The sequence below is a fragment of the Psammomys obesus genome, unplaced genomic scaffold (assembly GCF_907164565.1).
Source record: "Psammomys obesus unplaced genomic scaffold, mPsaObe1.curated_primary_1811, whole genome shotgun sequence".
Lineage (NCBI taxonomy): Eukaryota > Metazoa > Chordata > Mammalia > Rodentia > Muridae > Psammomys > Psammomys obesus.
In genome coordinates, this window is record NW_026585644.1 from 36,216,214 (window position 1) to 36,238,043 (window position 21,830).

The 21,830-nt window shown below is 44.1% G+C and overlaps 1 protein-coding gene across 1 annotated transcript in view; it reads right to left on the reverse strand.

Annotated features, from left to right (window-relative positions):
- Positions 1-21,830, reverse strand: part of Alk (ALK receptor tyrosine kinase) — a 700,602-nt gene that overhangs the window by 472,963 nt on the left and 205,809 nt on the right. The window contains exon 3 of the mRNA XM_055627271.1: positions 6,510-6,674. Within this exon, the coding sequence (XP_055483246.1) occupies positions 6,510-6,674 (165 nt within the window). The remainder of the gene's footprint in view (positions 1-6,509; positions 6,675-21,830) is intronic.

A 21,830-nucleotide genomic window follows, 5' to 3' on the forward strand; every position in this document is an offset into this window, starting at 1 on the left:
TCTGTCCTCTGAAGGCATGCCCTCCGTTGGCTCACATGTGGAACCTGCTGTCCAAAAGGAGCAAACATGAACGATCACATGTAGGACTCAATGGCTGAGGCATTCATCAATGAGGTGCCAGTCAATCAGCAAATGGAGGCTGAAGACAGAAATGATGAGCTTCACTGGATGAAAGAGACCAGGCGGACTTCTTCATTCTTGGCAGTTATCCATAACAAAAGCATCAAGAGTCATCACACGCAACTCAGAGCAGTTCAGCCTCCTAGCAGGCAAGAGTGACTGGACTGTGAGGGGTAGATTAGGGCTATATCAGAGACAGGTTATCACCATGCAGCTCGGGCCAGGTGGGAACTTGCAGTCTTCCTGTCTCTGTGTCCCATGAATCTAACAGTGTAAATATTTACCACCACAGCCTTCCGAGGTTCTTTTAGAGACTTTTAAACCCCTGGAGATATGGAAATGAATTGGTTGAAGGATTAGAAATTCTAGTACCAACCAGTGTCTCTGAATCTGCCTCACTAGACTCCCCCAGGGTTTGAGAACTCAGCCCACAAATGCAGAGAGAAAGACGTGGGCTCTACATGCCAACTGAGATATGAGAGGAAAACCCCAAACTCTAATACCTATGAAAATGAAGGCATTTAGAAATAGGAGTTTTGTAAATTTAATTAAGGAGCCTCAGGGAAAAAAAAATCATGCTGTATTTAAGGCAGCTCCTAATCTAAGGACCTATCTCCTGACCTGAGACAAACAGAAGAAGGGCACAGTCAGAGACTGCCATGGTGCACCTGTAAGCTAAAGCATGTCCACGGCACCCAGCCACCACCAAGGACCAGGATGAAGACAGGGATAGAGTCTCCATCAGAGACCACATCAGTGTCTTGATGTTTAACTCTTGGCTTTCATCTTTAGGAGAGGATCCATGTCTGGGTTTGTTCGGTAAACTTCCCAGTTTTTCAACAATCTGCTAGCGCAGTCATGGGAAGTTAACGGATGAACTAAAAGGCTGAGCAGCTGCCATTAAGGTGTTGCAGAACTCTGGTCCTGTTCAGAAGCACCTGAAACTATTTCAGGCCTCAAGATGATGTATGTCAACCATTTGAAAACTAAGCCGCCTTTATGAAAAATAGAAGAATTTCAGTAGCAGCTTCTCACCTAAGCTGCTACCGAAAATAAAACAAGGGTAAAACTCGGGACTCAGAACTCCAGCAAAGACTTGTGTTTCAGCTCATTCTTCATTTGTATGCAGGAAAGTATGGAGCAAGGAAGAGGATACTTAGGAATGGCTGGTGAGGCAGCTTACATTTTCAAGCTGGAGTTCATAACAGAGACCAAAGTGGAGTCTCGCTGCAAGAAGAAAAATGTGCTCCCCTGACTACATTCTGCAACACTGGAAGTAGTCTGCATTAAAACATGCCCCAGGCATTTGAAAAGTCCCAGACTTCCCCAACCTGATGACTCTTTGAGCGTTTATTAATTTATAAATATTGTGTCCTCTCAAAATGATCACTTTTATTATCTTCCTGGTCTAAATTGTATGTCTCATATCCTTCTCAGTTATAGGGACCATAAATTAAAGTCATTCAAAATTTATACTCTTAGAGTTCATTATCTATGATTGTTATTACTTTCCTACCTTTTGCTTTCCCATCTTTATTCCTGACAAGAAATGGTGCAACATAATCTAAATACCATCTAACTAATAAATGTTCAGTTAAAAAAAGATCAAACCCTAAAGGGCACCCCATTTCTCCCTGTCAACACTGCAAGCACGCTCCCTTCAACAGCTGAAGAACAGAGACAATGAAGATCAGAGTGTTGGGAATTCATTGTAAATCCAGATTGGGAATGTTATTTTCACTCCCTGTACCTTCACCTAGAAGAACAAGAGATGCCATGATACACGCCTACCTCATTAAAAACAGCCTCACTTCAAGGAATAAGGAAGGATATAGTGGAGTGCCTTGAAAAATATAAACACATCCATGCTTGGAAAATCTGAGCAGACATCCCATAGCATGTTGAGGGGGGCTGATCCTCCTTTTTTTCTATGATTTGTCAATGCTGTTTTAGTAGACTCTGATAGTTAACCTTGGTTGTCAACTTACATCTGTAATGGACTAAAACCTGAGCATCTGGACACACTGTGAGGATTTTTGTTTGTTCCTTTGTTTGTTTGTTTATTGAATCACTTAAGGTGGAAAGATTCACCTCAATCCTGGGCCACATCTCCTGGTTGTAGTCTAAATAAAAGGACATAGAAGAAACTTTTCTTTCCTTTCCTTCCTCTTCTTTTCCTCTTCCTTTCCTTTCCTTTCCTTTCCTTTCCTTTCCTTTCCTTTCCTTTCTTTTCTTTTCCTTCCCTTTCCTTTCCTTTCCTCTTTTTTTCCTTTCCTTTTGCCAGCTTTACTTTTGCTGATAAGTTCATCTATCACGTTGCTGTGCCATTCCTTAGCTGGTATTAGAACCTATGTCCTTGAGATTTCAACACAGACTTTAGGAATCCTCCATGAAGCCAACACCAGATTGGGACTACTGAGACATCCAGTCTCATGGATTGAACAACTACCAATTCTCAGCCTTCTGTTGTGAGACAGCTGTTGCTAGACTACCCAGCCCATGGCCTGTCAGCCACTCTAATCAATCTCCTTATACAGCTCCCCCTCTGTCGCTATCTCATTCAATCAGTTCTATTTCTGTAGAGCTCCCTGACTAATACAGACTCCCTCATTTGGAACAGAAAAAGGGTCCATTTCTGACAGCAAATCTCCTCACTCTATGCTGGAACATCCGCATGTTCTGAAGAGTCTGAGAAAGCAGATGGGTACATGTGCAATGGCTTTGCTGTGTTTGCTTGGATCAGTCTTTATGGGTGCTATATACTACCACATGGTAAAAATGACATCGTTTTAGAGAGATTGAAATTGACAAACATTAAAATACTTAAAAATGGGTATTTCCATCCTGGCCGAACCATCTAGTGCAAGTGTCTTTGCGTTCCCTGCATGTACTGACCCTTAGAATCCAGCTTCATAAAAGCATAAAGGCATTTGCTGTATGTCACACTATCAAGATCTCTCTCCCTCCTCTCCTTTCCTTATTCGGTTTCTCATTGCCTTCTGTGTGACTTGCACAGGGCAGAGATCACAGGAAGAATGACAGAAAAAAAGAGAAGCAGGTCAGAGGCCATCAGTACCCAATTTATTGCCACTGTTTAAAACATGTAAAAGGTCCCAGCTTCCAGACACATACCATCTGACATCCCAAAGCCTGTGGAATTCGCAATCCAGCAGCTTTGTTCTCCATACGATTACATTGTGACCCAGTCAATCCTTGAAATATAACTGCTTTTTAAAAGATCTACAATGATTAAAAAATACATATTTTAAGAAATTAAAGTCTTCATTAGGGCTTTTATCTCTGTGCTACAACTCAACAGCAGAGAGTAATTTGGAAAGAAATGGGTTATTTCATATTATACATGTACATCACAGTCCATCATTGAAGGAAGTCAAGGCAGGAACTTGGAGGCAGGAACTGAAGTAAAGGCTAAGGAGGACTGCTGCTTACTGGCTTGCTCCTCATGGCTTCCTCAGCCTGCTTTCTTAGAGCTCCCAGAACCACCCAGGGGTAGCAACACACAGAGAGCTAAGTGCTCCCTCATCACCCACCAATCAAGAAAATGATCCATACTTTTGCACACAGGCTAGTCTGGTGACTATCAGTTTAAATTACTTCTTCCCAAGTAACTCCAGCCTCTGTCAGGTTGACTAGAAAACTTGCTAACACAGCTGGATATTAGACTCCAGAAATAACCATAGCAGTGTCCATGTCAACAGCACACAAGGGGATCTATGAGTTAGAATCGTCTAAGAAATATACTCGAAATGTTTTAGGAATTTTCTTAAGGGTTAGGGACAGTTCAGTTGGTAAAGTGGTGGCTTCACAATCATGATTGCCTCAATTTGATCCCCAGAAAGCCAGGGAGCACCTTAGCATGGGTGAGGCAGAGATAAGAGGATCCTTCAGGCTTGCTGACTCCAGGTTAATGAGAGATCCTGTCTCAGAACCTATGGTGGAAGAGCAAGAAAGAGAGCTCAGTGGTTAAGTGTGCATGCCACTGCTTTAGAGTTCAGTTCCCAGCACCCATATCAGGCAACTCACAACCTCTTATAACTCCACCTCCAGAGGATCTGACACCCTTTTCTGGCTTCAATGGGCACAGACACATATATGCACATACACACACACACACACACACACACACACACACACACAAATATTGAAAAAAATACTAAAGTGGAAAACACTTAATGCCGACGACTGCCCCCCTCACACACATGTAACACACACGCACACAAATTTAGAAGAATCCTATGGAAATTTTAGCTGCAGTGACATAATATCTCATCTGCTAGATGGGCACTAATGATAAAGTCTGACAATACTAATAACTGGTGAAGACAAAGATCAGAGGGTGGAACGCTCATACATCAAAGGTAGGAGGGTGTCTGTCAGTATAACCACTCTGGAAAATAGATCCACATTACCTAATGAAATGGAAGATGCATTGAATGTATACCCTTAGCAATTGCACCTATGTTTTATGTCACGAGAGTCTCAGACAGGTGCACCAAGAGATCTGCAAAAATGCTTACAGTAGTGTTGTTGATAATTACAAAAACCTGGAGATAACCCAAATATTCAAATGACAGAAGAGAGAAAAGAAACAGCTACCTTCCTGCAATAAATTCAACAGAGAACCAAAACAATAGACCAAAGTTTCATGTATCAAGTTGCAAAATGATGGAAAGATTGCAGACCTAATAAATGCTTCCTGTGGGGGCCATAAAGAAAGACAAATGAATGGCTGACATACAACCCAGAAGAACAGTTACCTCCAAGGGTAGAGAGATGTCTGTGGACTAAGTGGGATCAGGAGGCTACAAGGAGGCAGAAGACACTTAGATTCCGTGGCTTGGTGGGGAGAACTTGTTCCTAAGATTGTCATCTGTAATTTTGTGCATCCATGTTATGGGTCTGTTTTGTACATGCCAGGTTTCATAATGTAAAGTATTCAAATTGCAAGGCTTCAGCTCAGATCTCTTGACTTGGCGTCTTTGGCAGTACTTTCTGTAATCCCTTTATAAACCTCGTGTATTGCCCAGGAAAGAGCAATTTACCCACACAAGCTCTCACACAGAGCAGACATCAACATCCCAGAGAGAGCAACACAAAGCCCAGGTCAATCTCAAGCAATCTCAAAAGGTCATTAAAGCAGAAGAGGGAGCTCGGAATAGTATACAGACAGGGGTTGGACTTATTAAGTCTGTTGTGATGACAGGGTTTGAGGATGGTGTATAATACAAACACCAGAGCATTAATTATTATTGTTTCACTTCTTTCAGTTAGCATGAGCCCTGTCCCTGATAGACTACAGATGTATGAGCCCATGTTTCTCTTGGGTGCAGCACAGGCTCTGGTCACAGCGTTTACTACAGATAAAGAAAGAAGGCATGGTGGAAAGAACCCTTGTTTGGCAGTCACCACAGTAGGCATCTATACCTGCACATGAAAGCGCAGTCTGTGTGATCTTGATCCAATTACTCCCCTCCTGGCTTTTTTACTCACTAACTTTGAATCCAACATGGCAGTAAGGGATGGTGATTCCAGTAAATCCATTTCTCATTTTATTTTGCACTTCTAGCTGAAAACCAGAAACCCACCCTGCCAATTTAAGGGCCAGCAGAGTTTTCTGTGTCTCAGAAGTCTTAGAGTTCAACTTGGATAGAGAGACTGGAAGGCTAGAATGAGGCTTAACGTTTTCACATCTCCCTGTGGGGGGAAAACAAAACTCCCCAAATGTAGCCAGTACCACGAAATCAGTGTCTACTCTTCAGGTCCTGAAAATTTGGCAGGCGATATTCATAAACAGCTCAGGACTGCTGAAAGCACCATGCAAAACAAGCTTGCAGGCTGAATATTCATGAATGACTCTGAAACACACATTTAACCCAGTTGCACGGCACTTTCCCTGTTAAGATTGGCAGATTCAGCAAATAAAAATGCAGAACACACTTGAAGTTTTCCATACAGTTGGAATAGGTTTGAGTGTAAGTATGTTCAGAGCATCACCTAAGACATACTAAAAGAAAATGACTTCTTTAGAAATTCAAATTGAATGGAGTGACTTGTGTTTTCCTTGGCAACCCCATTCCAGATAGACAAACAGATCAACATGTTATTCAGTGTCTAAGTTTGGGGAAACTATGTTGAAGAGTTCTAGAATCCTACTTCTATTACTTGGTAAAAGCAAAGTGCTGGATTCATCTTAAAATTAGACTCACATGATCCCTTATATATGGGTCAAGAAGCCACAGAGAAGCACAGAGATATTCAAAGCTTATTTCCAAGGTGCCAAGGCAGAGCATAGGTGGGAAAGCCCCTTCATTTCAAAGGAAATAGGCAGCTGAGCATTTCCTGGCCCACGCAGGATTCAATCCCCTTACCTCTAGGCATCTCTTTAGAATGTTCCGCCTCTGGCCCACCCAACAAGTCCATCTTCGAGGCCTCCTCAGAGGGCACACGGCGCCAGGACCAGCTCTGATTCCCATGGTTGTGGAGGGGCGGAGAATACTCTAGCTCGCAGGGGAAGTCAAAGCTGCACTCCAGACCTGCAATGACAACAAAGGTCAGTGGAACAAGCTGTTCCCCAAACATGAGCCCTGTCCTCCAGGAGGCCAGCCTTCACCTCATCCACAGCCTCTTTCTGTCCAGGAGAGGTAAGGTACAATTCCATCAGTGACCATACTCCCAAACTGCTGCTGGAAAAAAGAAAAAAGAACCTATGTCCCTCCCATCACTCATATTACTGGGCAGTAAGAGGCTGTGCTTCCTGTGGCTCCCAGGATCAGGATTACTAAGAGTGAGCACAGCCTGTCTGAGCAAGTTATGTCTGAATTTGAGTCTGCCTCTGGTATTGAGTCCGGCCCTCTGGCTTTTGATTCCCTCCTTCCTGTTCACTGGGAGTGACCCCATAAGCCTTAAGAAGTGTGTGTTCAGGAGAAAACCTAGGTAGGCCCTGTTTGCTGTGCTGCCTGACTGAGAAGTCACAGATTGCAGCAAAGCTTCATGCTACCCCCAGCCTTGCTCACCATCCCAATATCTCCCGCTCTGTGTCTGTACCCACTAGCAGGGACAACACTATGAATGGGTCCTGGCTTACTCTCCTGAAGGAGCATAAGGGTCAGCCATGGAGTATGGAGACACAGGGAAGGGAGGGAGGAAGAAGCCTTGCCCTGAGACAGTTGTGCTTCATGTTGGCTTGTGTGGGGAAGACATCGTTTTGTGCCAAGCAGTATGTACTTGCCTCATGTTCAGGGAATGTGGGCCTCCCAGCTTCTCTTTTCTCTCCTTAGTCACTGTCTAGTATCTAACATGGTCAAAGTGCCTGGCAAGGAGAGGCTCTCAGAGCATGGATTCACAGAGGATGCCCACAAACACACTTCATTCAGCCTCCTGTTCCTTACCCTCTACTCACCTGCTAGGCTAGAAAGAAACAGAGCAAGTACTATATAAAAAGGTTGGAACACTGGACAAGGACTCTGGGAAATCCATAGTCCAGGCTGGACCAGTCGCTTGTCATGTGTGGACTTTGTTGTCTTTATCAGTAAAACGGGGTTTACAGACTAGGTGATTCTAGAAGTAAACACCTAGGGAAGCCGGTACTCCACCTCTGTTACTGATTTACTAGTGACCTTCTGTAAGTCACTTACCCTCGCTGGACCTCAAACTCCTCAAACAGAACATCTTGACCATATGTTTCCCAAACTTATTTCTTGACTTAAGTTTTGTAAGATTCCTGAGTCCTTTCTCTTGGAAGGGTTATTGCTAATTTGGTAAATCAATCTCTGGCTGTGCTAATGGGTGCCAGCTCCCCGATTCACACTGGTGCTTTTAAACAGCTGCTTTTGGGGCTGCTAATTCCATCTCCAAGATAAGCCTGGTATTGGGGACTTCAGAATGTAGCAGAGAAGCAGGGCTGATCCTGACACAAGCAGCCAGTTGCTGGGCAGTCCTGCAATTGTGGGCAGCTGGCCCTTCCTGGGAGTGGAACTGAAGTAATTCCCATAGACACAGCCAACCTATCTAAGTTAGAGGGGGAAAAACTCTCAATTACACTTCTATTAAGTATCTTTCTGCTTCTGGGCAATAGAGACTGATGTTCTCTGTTTCCCAGTGGCTCTGCAGAAGCTGTGTCCTCTGGCCCTAGGTTAATACCACTCTGCCTCTCATGGTGCAGACAATTCCCTTCATAATGGAGAGATGGTGCCTTGTGTGTGTTGACATGCCACCTGATGCCTTTGTATCTTAACAGTACTGAAGATGGTCAGTCTGACTCTGAGGGCTGCCGTGCTGTGATGCCTAGTGTGTGTAAAGAATTGCTGGTTTTGTTAATCTCTTTCTCTCTATGTCTCTCTATGTCTCTCTCTGTCTCAGAATCTCTCACTCCTCTCCCTCTCTCCTTCCCTCCCCATCTCTCTTGACAGGGTCTCTTATATCCCATATTGGCTTCTAACTTGCCTGTGTGAGGATGATCTGGAACCCTCATCCTCCTGTTGCCACCTCCTGAGTGTTGGAATTATAGGTATATGTCACAGCTCCCATTTATGTAGTACTGGCAAGCAAAGCTAGGGCTTTGTGCATTCCAGCCTAAGCCAACTGAGCCCCAACCCTATCCTCTTAATCTTCAGCACTGCCTTGCCAGGCACTTGCTTTGGTATCAGAACACCAAACTGATACCCATGTGGAAAACTGGAAACTGTTTGCTACTTTGCAATACCAAAGTGGCCCTCAAAATAAGCATCATGCCCATTGCTATGGCTTTGATAGAGAGGGCCCAAAATCTCCATCCACATTAGTGAATGTGAAAAGATGGAAGAAAAAGAGAGTCGACACCCACCCCACAGTGACAATTACTGAAACCTTTCTCAAAGCCCCAACTTCCACAGCTATAGTCTGTTGCATCTGCTCTGCTCCAAATAAAGAGGTCTTATTTCCATTTCAGACAGGCGTACAGTGTCCACCTCTGCCTGGCAAATGTGTATGAGGTATGCAAACAGACCACAGACTGAGCACCATCAATGCTGGGATGTCTGGCCTCTGGGGGAATGTGATAATCCACCGTGTTTGGGTCAAACCCTGCCTGGTGCAGCAGGCTATGCAAATGTCCCTGTCATCAAATGAGTTTGTTTTGAAATTCTTCCTTGGAGGCAGGCCTCCCTTTAGCTCTCACAGCTGTACTTCCTGGCTTTAAATAGGAATGGAGTTAATATTGCTGCTCATTCTGGGTGAAACTGAATTGGATTTTTCTACATTCTGATTTAATTTCTTATTGAACCTGTTTCTCATTGAACCTGTTTCTCATTGAGAAACAGGATTTTGTTTTTGTTTTTCTCCCTCCTAAGCCACCTTTAATATCTTCAGGCAATAATATCGCGGGATCATTTTCTCTACCAACATCAGGGGGAAATAACTCCTTTTGTTTTTTTTTCCTTTTCAAAGGTTCTAGATATAGGGTGTCTCTCTTTGCCCTCTTCTGACTCAGGGCCTAAGAGGCAGAAACTACAACCTCTCTTTCACAGCAAGTATTTAGAGTGATGAAGGGACTCATCAAAGTGCTCAGCATTCCATTGGCCGAGACAGGTCCACCCTGCCAAGAGAAGTGGCTGGAAATCATATTCAATGTGTGTCCCTCTGTCACTGCATTTACTCTACAGAGCAACACTGAGGGGTGAGTGCTATTTTCTCCTCAATAGATGAGGAAACTGAAGCTCAGAGTGTCTCCTTTTACAAAGGTGACACCCCTCCCCCATCCAGCCCTAGGGAGAGACGGGTGAGACTCAGGGCTGGATCACTCTGTAAATCCAGTTTCCCCCTCACTCCTCCATAGCTTCAGAATCAAAAATCTAGGGCCAGAGACCAAGTCAGGTAATGTTTGAGCGTGGGGGCTAATTTCAATTGCTGAGATATCAGAATAAGCAACAGTTGGGGCACTAATGATTAGGCACCCTTTTGGGTGTGTCGTGGAGGGGGGTGATCCCAGAGGAAAACATTGTGAGGGAAGACAGGTTGAGTGAGGGCAATCCCATGTACGGGAGTCCTTGGCTGAAGAGAAAAGAGACATTCAGTAGAGCAATAGCATTCATCTCTTTCTGCTTCATGACCAGAGCCCAGTGTGGCTAGTCACCTCAAGCTCCAGTCACTGCCATGTCTTTGCCTCCATGATGGACTGTGTCCCCTCAAGCCATGAGCCTAAACAAGCCCTTCTTTCCTTAAATCACCTCTCATCAAGTTTTTGGTCACAGCAAAGAGGAAAGTAACAAATACACTGAGGACTCTGTGAAGATGGCTGTTCTTTGACTCAAACTTTCCCGACTATTCACATCTTCAAAGACTTCTGCAAAACCTTCAGGGGACAGCTATATTGCTCCTCAATGTCAGGCCCCTTTACAGTGACTGTGACCTTCAGAGGGATCCAGAGATCTCAGCCTTACTGCACATATCCATTTAGTCTATGAGAATCTAACCACTGAAAAATGACAAGGAGAGGGAAAAAAAACCAATTATCATGTGCCAATTAAAACTATAAAGGGAAGAGAGGGAGACACTAGTCCAAACTGCTGAGTGTGCAGCTACAATCAATCACTGTTGCCCAATACTGGATTTTCTTATCAGTTCCCTCATGGAAGAAAGATAGTGGAACCTTCTAGAAATGCTCTGCCTGCTAAGAGTAGCATAAAGTGCTATAAAATAAATTTTTGGTAGGGGACAGTCATGATGCTCTAGGACCTGCACACAGAAGCTGAAGAGCCCTGGAAGGGCTGTGTTCTCTCAACCTGCATTTCTGCATTTGGAACTGGTAGAAAAGGAGCATCCCTTCCCTGAAGTACTCATCATCTCTGGGGTTCACAGACTCTCCAGTTGCACAGTGACAGCTCCTCCCGCTCTCATAGGCAACTGATGAACCTACAGACAGACAGCAGTCACTAGCACTGGAAGAGTGCCACAGGTATGTGATACTTAAAATGGACCTTTCCCCCTCCAGATTCTTAAAGAATCATTAAAGGAGCCTCAAGCAAGTTGTATAACTGGTAAAAAATCAGCTTGCTCTTGTTTTCTCTCTCTCTCTCTCTCTCTCTCTCTCTCTCTCTCTCTCTTTCTCTCTTTCTGTTTGTCTATATCCTGAAATCTACCAGGATAGGAACCACATTTCAAAACCCAAATATACTAACTGTAAGCTCAAAACATTGCTTCACTGTGAAATGCTGCCATGAAGGAAAATGTTCAATAACTGATCAGATCCACAGTATAAAATGGATACCTGGAGGGGTTGGCAATGGCCACCTGCATGAAAAGTCAGTACCTGAGGGTGGAATCCTGTTCTCCAGCAAAATGTGAGACTGACAACAGCAAAGAAGCCATGCCTAAAGCCTGTGCTTAAGATGCCAGCAGCTAAGGTGAAGGTGGGGGCTTCTTACGCAAGCCACAAACAAGAAAAAGACATTCAAGGGATGGGCTTCTGATGCCCTCTGTAACAACACCACAGAATGGCAATAGGGAGACTCAATGTCTTTAGACAATGAATTTCCCCTGGTTGGGCTTAGAAAATCCATCAGTCCTCCTTTGTATCCACATGGCCCTGGGGACCCCAAATGGTTGTTTTTGTCTCCTAAATCTTCAATCTGTTAACCCAGAGACTTCCCAAAGGCTTTCCAAATCACGTAAATCTATGTCAGTTTCAAGGCAGGGAAACAGCAACCGCTTTTAGGTTTCAAGATATTCTCTCAAAATCAGCCATTTTCTTGGTGACCTTGGGCATATCAGAGGCTTTAGAGAGCAGTTGCCCCACAAAATTAAGCAACTATTGTAGAATTAACAAGAAAAAACAATGCCACGATTGTGGGCCCCATGACATTGACCCTTCCCCTTTGTCAAGAATGTCAAATTAGCAGTTGACCTAGGGTCTTGTCTCTAGGACAAGTTGTCAACAGACTTTGGTCAGATTTATAATTTGCATAGCCACCCCCATCTTACTACAGATTTCAGTTTATCATGAGGAATAGTCTTTATAAGGGAATATAGATGTCAGTCTGAAGGAGGTAGTGGTGGGTGACCCTTTTTTGCATTCTTTTATACCATATTACATGTAGTTTTGCTTTTAGCAACAATCCCAGAGCCAGAGGCTATTAGAACTTGGAGCAAATGACATTCGAGGTTATTCTTCCATTGGACAAGCCTTGAGCCATGCAAGGGAAAGACTTACCCAGAGTCATGTCTGTCACTTGCCAGAGTCCCTCACACAATACAAAAGATATTTTCCCTGACTGCTGAGGGGTTTTGAATGCCACACCTCTAGGGAGCACCAAGCTTGAGCTAGCTGAATGTCCAGAGTGACTGACCACCAGCTCTTCTCTTGGCTCCATTTGTTGGCACATCTATCCTGACTTGTTTACTTCATGGCATAGGTAGCCCAGCGTGTTCCTGATAAGTCTGCTTTGTGTATTTAATATGAAACCACATGAGCTTTCAGGCATATGTGGCATTGCTTTTGCCATATGCCTTTAGAAGCATCTGTATTTGAAGCTACAATTCATTAAGCAGAGCAGGAGAAGCTAGCATTCTCAAAACTGTCAGTCCTTCAGGACTGCACCCAGCATAACAAAACACCCCTAGCAGCTGTCAATCCCGGGGCACAAGCCAAGGTCTCATTTCCTCAAGAGGTCTGTCAGAACCTCTCAGCTGTAGACCCGCAGAGTCACCAAGGACTTTAGAGACCGTCGGAGATGAAGAAACCGAAGCCAGAAGCATCTTGGGGCTTGCCAAGGGGTGCACAGTGGGCGGATTGCAGAAATGGCACTAAAACCCTGCGATTTTTGTTTCAATTACTTAAAGCTTTGGGTAACAAACAAACAAAGCAATAACTTAGACAATTAGGAAAATTCTCAAAAATCCACTAGTGTTTGTTGTTACTGTTTCTGAAATAAGCTGGCAAAATCACACATGGCCAGGTTTCAAATATCTCCTAATGATTAGATGGCTTAATTCATCTCCAGGAAGGCTTTTAGGGTTCTCTCAAACTAAATCTGTTCTTCTGCCAATACGCTGCTCTTTGATGGTTGCTGGAAACTCCCTGCTGGTGAGAAGGTCTGTCCGTAGGCCAGAAGCTACAGTGAGAATGGGATGAGAGAACGCACCGGGCTGGGAGGAAAGGGGAAAGATCACCAGAGAGTTCCCGGAAGGTTTCCAAGCACTGGAACAACTAGTCTTGTACTTTGGGGCAGTTCATTTAACCACTCAAGACTTGGTTTCCTTATTATACCTAGGGGAGCACATTAGCATGAATGGTGATGATTAAAATATCCTATCTCCTATGAACGCTATGAACTCACATAAGGGAATGAACAAAGATATGCTTTTTCACCCTCGTGTGTGTGCGTGCTCATGAACACATACATATGTGCACGTGTGTATGAACATACATGCATATGGGTACATGTGCTATGAAGGACCAAGAGTGATGGTGGAAATCACCCTCAATTGATTTTATGCCTTCTACAGTGAAGCAGTGTCTCTTAACCCCAGAGCTCACAGATAGGGCTAGTCTCTCTAGGCAGCTTGCTCTCTGCCTCCCGTGGCTGGAATCACGGGTGGCTTGTCACAGCCACCTGACACTAATGTGTGTTCTGGGATCCTAACGCAGGGTCTGGTACACAACTGGGAGCCTAACGGTCAGGCACTAAGCTGTCTGCTCGCGTGGGGGCGTCCATTCTTAGCTACACCTGTAGATGTTCGTGCAGTGCAGACTCAACACTTTGCCTTCCTTGGGGATGGACCCGAGGGAGTCAGGAAGCTGTTGACTACAGTGGAAGCCCCTTCCTCTCTCTCCGTTTTATAGCAACACCTGTGGGTAAGGTCTGGGGCCGTAGCACAAGGGTCGTTTGAGGCATATATTCTGCGTGACATCAGGCTGCGCAAATTTAAAACTTACCTTTGTCACTTGTCAGCCATGCATTTTAGGGAAAAAAAAAAAAAAGCAAAACACTTACTGTCTTTGTCACTCTTTTTATCTACAAAACGGTGGTTAGATAAAGACTGTGCCGTGGAACTTTCATGAGGAAGCGTAAGTTCAATGGGCACACACTGGCTATCGGGGGTGGCGAAGAGCAGGGTGACTTTCGGGCAGAATGGGCATAATTCGGGCTGTGGGCCAAGTGCATGCATGCAGGGATGCACGTTCGAGTATGTGCCTGCCCGTGGAAGCGCAGAGTTAGTGTTGGGAATCACCCTCCCTCGCTCCTGCATCTACTCATGGAGCCGGGGTCTCTCAACCAAACCAAGAGCTGCCAGGGCTCGTCTTAGGTGGGTACAGCGGTCGGCAGTAGCATTGGATGCACAGGGCTGATGGAAAGACTGTGTCAATCCTTGTTTCACTCAGAAGTGTCAAGGCAAAAGTGACGGACGAATGCTCATCTATCAGCCCTTCCTCTGGAAGACTTTAACTGAGATCACGCGACTTCATGCATGCCATTTAATCTGCACAGAGCTCTGTTTCCTGACCAGGAAATGAAGCGGTGAAATAAAACAATTTCGATTTTCTTCTGCAACTACCATGCTAAGACTAATCGCCCCCTTTGGGAAGGTGGCCAAACCAAGTTCTCTAACATGGCTCGTGCCAGCTGGGCAGCAGGAAGCTGGGAGTTCTCCCTTCCACCCCAGGCTTAGATGATTAAGGACTGCTACTTCCTTTTCCTGAGTAATTTCCTAAAGGGACACTTGGCCCACCAGTCACCTTTGGTATTAATCCACCAGCTGTCATCAACATCTGGCCACTCACTTCATAACACTAAATACCCAACCTGGCCCCCCTCCACCCCTCACACCCGCAAGTCATTTGTCGTGGGGCCCGGGAATTTGAAATAGTTCACTCCCTTCCCATCGTCCCATGCTCTGGAATGCATCTGAAAACCAATCACCCAATTCCAGACATCTGTTCTGCTCACACTCAAGCAGCAGAGAAGAAGGGCCAAGTCTCCTTTAATCAATCAATTAGATAAACACAGCCTCAGAGGGGGAGGTGCGTGAGCATGAGTATACAGAGTGGTGGTAGATGGGCACAGAAAGCTTAATTCTAATTTCTCCCATCTGCGGCCATCACACTTTTCTATCTACACTATGTGCAGATAGCAAAATGAGATTCTGTTCTTCATCTCAAAATCAAAAGTATTGCAAGCAAATAAAACTTACAGGTATTCTGAAATTAACATGCTCAGCCTCCTCATTTTATATTTTATAAGGGAAACTGAGGCACAAGACAGCCAAGTGACTTGGCTGAGGTAGCATGGACTTCAGTCTAGAAAAGAGAAAGGGCTGAGGCTTGAGCCTGGAAGGATTGGACTTCCAGTACAGTGAGCTTGCAGTTTCTAGGAAATGTTCGTGCATGCCCTCACGCTCCCTCTCTGTGAGTGTGGATGGGAGTGGAGTGGGATGTCTCAGACAGAATAAACAGGAGTCCAGAGGACATGGTGAAACCTTAGCAGAGTCAGTATGACACTTCTCTCAATGGATCTTTGTAACTGAGATTCTTGAGATGAGAACCCTGGAGAGGAGCTCTGACTCATGTGGCATCCATGGCAACAGGAAGAAGCTGGTCTACCTGAGAAGATGCGATGTGCTTCTCCCATTTAACACTGTGTCTCTGGAGAGGCGGGTCTGCCGAGAGTGGCCAGCAGACCAGAGGCTTCCGGTTGAATACCTGCTGCCCTAGCATGCGCTCCACCTGTCACATACTGACGGCCCAGCTGATGAGATGGCCTTGGCCAAATCTAACCCTTAAAGTATGCAGCCCCACTGCAGACATGGGGATGCACAGGGGAACAGGGCAGTATGTGCAGAGCATCTTGAAGACTGATAAGATTTCCACAGATAGTAAAAGGATTATTGGGAAGTTTGCTGAGAATAAAGGCTAGAACAAGATTTGAGCTGGGCTGGGAACTAACATTGTCTAACAGTATAACAGTGTGAATTTTGAAACCATACTGCATCAGATGGTATCATGGTTGACAATAAAATTACCTTCAGGCTATGGGAAGTAAAATTAGACACTTGTGAGTCTTAAACAGGAAGCTTCTAGTAGATAGGTCTATGACACCAAAACCCAGGCTACTGCTTTCACTGAATGGGGGTCAGAAAGCATTAGTGAAACAGCTGTACTCTGACATATTATCTTTCCCCAGAATTGCCACAACAGTGCTATCCACTGACACTTTTTAAATTTTTTAATATTTTGAGCGCTTTATACATGAACGCTGCATCTACATGACCTCCTTGTTCCCTTTTCCCAACTCCTTTCACTCCTTCCAAATTATATAACTTATTATTGTTACAAGTATATACTTAAGCATGTGTGTGTACATGTATACAAACATGTCCATACACTCTATTGAGTTCCCTTAACTTTCCTCATATGTGCATGTGTCTAGGGCTGACTTCTTGGGATTGGGACCTATCTAGGATCTCAATCTGATCTCCCTCTCCTAAAAGACAAGGGCTGCTTGTGTCTTTTCATCTAGCAGGAAGCAGGACAGAGCCAAAGAAAGTGAGACTGTGACTGAAAATAAGAATACTCTAAAGAATGGGAGCTGAGATATGAGTGGCTTTGTTTTCCTCACTGCTCTGTACTTTGTCTTTGGACAGATGCTGGGGGACCAATGGGGTGATTACAGAAAAGGTTAAAGTAGGCAACATGGAGGTGAAGCAAAGGCCCATGATGCTCAAGCTTAATTGCCAGTGCAGTGACCCCTGAAATGTAGATTTTATGTTCCCTAGGTGGCTGTGAGGCACCAGCGCTGAGCCTGAGAAGAAGCTCATCTCCCCAAGGAGGTGACTGTTGCACAGGGAAGCAGATCTTGGGGCAACACAGTTCTTCTGGGCTGGCTGAGACCACGGTGCCCAGATAATGAAATGGGTAGAGCAATATTTGGGGCTGATGCACAAGCAATTCCATGTGAGCGCAGGCACCGAAAGAGCCATAACCATGTCTTTAATGTAGACAGTTAAGGTGCAGGCTTTGCCAAGAGGCAGCCTCGATTTCAACCTCCACTTTGCCACTGCCCTGCTGATAATACAGGCACTTCTGAGCCTTCCTTTCTCCATCTAAAAGATGAAGGTATTCAACCAGACAGCCATGGACCCTGATGACTCACAATTCCTATGAATTTCTCACAGATGAAATTATTCTAGTCATCTTTCTAAATGTCCTGGCTGAAGTCCTACACAGGAGAGGTCTCTTCTGATGTGTGGTTTTGCATCTGAGGTCACCCCTGACAAAATATTTCATTTTAAGAGGGCTTCCTCTCATGCCCATCAGTCATTTTTCTGCATATGCTTTGGGCACTTACCTTTCTAGATTGGTTAGAAATGTTCTGTATACAATAGCTCAGGTGTCCCAAAGCTGTCAAAACAAACCTCCGCACCTCACTCATGGCTGCTGAGTGTAATTCTTACAGCTTGAAAAGAAAAAAAAAAAAAAAGACTTCCTAACTCTCTGCTGGCCATTTCCTCCTGGACATCCTGAAGATATTTCAAATGTAACCTGTCCAACATGGATTTTACCCCCTGCTCTCTTAATACCTTGCTCACCCTTTTTTAAGGCTAAATGTTTCTCTTTTGTCTCTTGTTAGTTCATGGCATCTCCATCAACTCAGTCACTCAAGTGGCTGCTCCAGAACAGCTCCCCTTGTCATGCTCACCCTGTGTCTAGCATCGCCCTGATGCCATAATGCCTGATGCTATGTCTTAGTCACTGTTCTATTGCTATGAAGATATACTATGACCAAGTAATCTCTTATAAAAGAAAGCATTTAATAGGTGTTTGCCTACAGTTTCAGAGGTTTAGTCCACTATCATCATGGCAGGGAGCAGGGCAGTAGGCAGGCAGGTGCTGGAACGGTAGCTGAGAGCTAGATCCTGATCCATAAGCAAAGGTACACTGGGCTTGGCAACTTCAAATCCCACCCTCACTGACAGACTTTTTCCAACAAGGCCACAATCCTTAATCCTTCTAATCCTTTCAAGTATTGTAAACCCCTAGTGACTAAGCATTCAAGTATATGAGCCTATGGGGCCATCCTTATTAAAAAACACCACACCCTCTGAAGCTGTGCTTTCATAGGGAGGCCCAGGTCAAAACCCTGAGTACACTCAGAAGCAAATATTTCTCTGGCCTTGTCCCTGCTTCCACGGCTAATTTACATATATTCTGTATCACAAGGCTCAACCTGGTCTTACACATGACTTTACAGCTGTGTTCTCTTTAGCCAGAATGCCCTCATCACTGGTCTTGTCGTTGTTCTTAAAGTTCAAGGCCTAGTTGTCTGCATCTCTACAATGTTTACCTCCCTGCACTTACCATAGTCTAGGTAGGGCTACCTCTTTCCCCAGAGTCCCTTGAAGGAACACCATATCAGTGATTTTTAGAACACAACCTAGCACACAGCACGAGTTCAATAATGAATGTTTATAATCATTCCCTGTACTGCTGGATACACACAGTATTGGAATTGGAATTGCGGGGCTAAGTATCCAGGGGTGACAACTGAAGCCAAGGAATATATGATAATATATATAAAACAAGGAATATATGATAATAAGAGATCAGTTAGCCATGGTGATTCATCCCCTCTGACACCTTTCTGTATCTTTCTCTTCTCTATCTATGACAATTATTTTCAGTGGGCTTCTCAGGACCCACTTTTATCATATTTATGCCACTTGGTCAATCATTCTCTTCTCTTTTATTCAGACATTTTTCCCTTTCTACCTCTCTCCTTTGCTCAATATACCTCTAACATAAAATGTTCATCATATTTATTCACTGGATGTATGCATCTTTATTTTAAAGGCATATGACTAAGAGGAGCATTTTAAACATACTTCTTGTAAGCCAGCTGCTTTCTATTGAATTTTTGTGGATTGATTCCATTGGATCCCAGCAGGTCGTGGCCTCGAGGTGACAGATGGTCCCTGTTCTTGGGTCTTGTATGACTGCTGGCATTATTGTTCCCTCTGGGACTCAAGAGTCTTTGGTGAATGCATCCAGAGGCCTTGGCTTGCCAATTTGCAGATAAGAATACAGATGCATGAGCTAGGAAACAACCTGATTTTTCAGCTCAGTGGAATGGGGCTGGGAGAGGAACACAAAGGGATCTCTTGGACAGGGCAGAGGAGTTACTAAGGAAGCCTTCAGCCTTCATAGTGGTTCATGGGGGAGGCTGGGGCCTTCAATGACACCAGGCTGCTGGAGGCCAGAATGGCTGACTGCGGCAGTCACATTAAATATGTAATTCCAGAAATGTGATCAAACTGATTTCTTGCTAGAGCTCCAAAGTAATTCCCAGAGGGGAGCTGGAGGATCCTTTTGTTTTCCATTTTTTATTTCTGTGTTAGGTTAATTTTTTTGAGAGATAGATTTAATTTGCCCAGACTTTTCAATCAAAGAAATTGATACATTAACAGGTCGGAAGGTGGTAGTAGCAGCAGGGATACTAATTAAAAATTCTAATTCGTCTTTCCAAAAGCACCAGCCCCTAAATTAGATAGGTCCCTCTGGTCCAGAAAGAAGACAAAGTTTCAATAGAACTTTTATTCAAAGTCCAACAATGTCTTCTGTATGCTCAGATGTCTGGAGGACTATTTTACTTTGTGAGAGTCAAAGTTGGATTTGAGTGGAGGGATGGTTTACATTTAGTTTTCAGGCATGCCATAACAAAGCTCAACCAACTGGACTCCTTAAAATATGAAAATGTTATTCTCCTATGGTTCTGGGGTAAGGTTTTTGAGGACTATGTTGCCTCTAAAGCTCTGGAGGAGACTCCAATTCACACCTTTCTTTCATCTGCTGTTACAGCCAGCATCCTTGGTGTTCCATACATAGCATGGACCCAGTCTCTGAATTCTTAGTCACAGGATGTTTGCCCAGCACATATTTGTGTCTGTGATTTCTATCCTTAAAAGCCCAGCAGTTACATGGGATCTGGACCCAAGCAATACCTTGTATCATCATTTTAACTTGGTCACACCTGCAAAGATACTATGCCTGAAGTCTCATTCACAGGTAGTGAGATCTCAGGACTTGAGCATATCTTTTGGGATAACATAATGCAACCCATAATAAGGAGCACAGTCTGAAATGGAAAAGTACAGAAGTATATAAGATTATTTACAGTGCCAAAGGAACCTACCCACATGCTTCCTGGGAGGTGATCACCTACCCTGCCTGGATGGTCTCAATTCAGAGACATCAAATGTTTGCTCTCCAAATAACCAAGGTTTTAGCTATCAGCCTGATCATTCAGGTCTAACATTAGGTCATCCAGGAAGAGTGAGTGTTCTCTGTGGTTCGTCTTTGAAATAACTTTGTGATGTGATAGAAAAAACACCGTTCAGAAAGGGATGAGAGAATCTGAATTTTGTTGAGTTTTTCTGCTCTGTAGCTTAGAAGCCTTAGTAACATTTTTTCACCTTCCATCTACATTTCTGCATACATGGAATATAAAATAATTTCCATCCACTGCACTTTTATAATTCTTCATAAGTAAGAAAAATGCTTGAGAGAGGGTTTTGTAAAGTACCACACTTAAAAAAAAATGAGTGAAAATAACCTTTGTCTTGGTCATCTGGTAAAGAATCTCTGGTTATTCTGTTTAAAATATTAATCCAGGGGCTGGAGGGATAGCTCGGTCCATAAGGTGCTTGCCTTGCAAGTATGAAGACCTGAGCAAAATGCCAGCTTGATATAGCTTGTGCATATAATGCCAATTATATGCAATGCTAGGAAGGTGGTGAGAGGAGGGTTACTGGGATCCACTGACCAAGCAGTCTAATCTAACTGGTGAGATCCAGACCAATGAAAGTATCAATATCAAAAGAGCTACACAGTGTTAGTAAGTATGACACTCAAAGTTGTCCTCTCACATTCACGATATGCTTGCACATACACGAACATACATGTGTCCACAAACCTGCATACAAAATGATGATAAAATAAAATACTAATCTTATTCCTCAGCTCCAGAGTGGAAAAACATGAGAGTTAAAGTTAAGAAGAATAGCTTCTGTTTCTATGACTCTAGGACCCAAGGTGATCAGACTCCCTTTCGCAACCCCAACAGCTGTATTCTGGAAGCATCCGGCAGGACATGACGGAGGACATTTGTATCGGGGTGCCCACTCAGAGCTTAATCCTTCAGCCAAGCCTATAGCTATGTCCATAGGCACAAAAGCAAGCCATATTTTCTTTTCTCCTTTCAAAGCCTTGTCCTCCTTTCAAAGCCTTGGGGAAGGGATATGAGGCTTTCAGCAACCCATGATGAAATTAGTTGGCTATCATCATTCCAGACAGAGACCAGAAAGAGCTGGAATCTGACACTGAATGCCACTGAAGAGAATATATTTTACACAACATAAAAGGCCCCGACGTAAATTAGAAGAAATATTGGGAGCCTTCAAAAAGGTAGGTCAAACTTTTTCCTCAAGCAGATAATTACAGGCTGGGGGTGAGTAAATCTTATTAGCCTCTTTCTACCTCGTTTCTTCTCATAAAACACTAGCAAGAAGAAAGCCACTCTCCATTTGGGCTGGACAGCTTGCCTGAGAGAGGACTGGTCTATGGCTGTCAATCATGTCACCTGTGGTTGGGTTGTTGACGTTGCCTTCAGTGTCCCCACCTGTCCCACCAGGACATAGCTTAAGCCTGTCAACAAAACATCAAG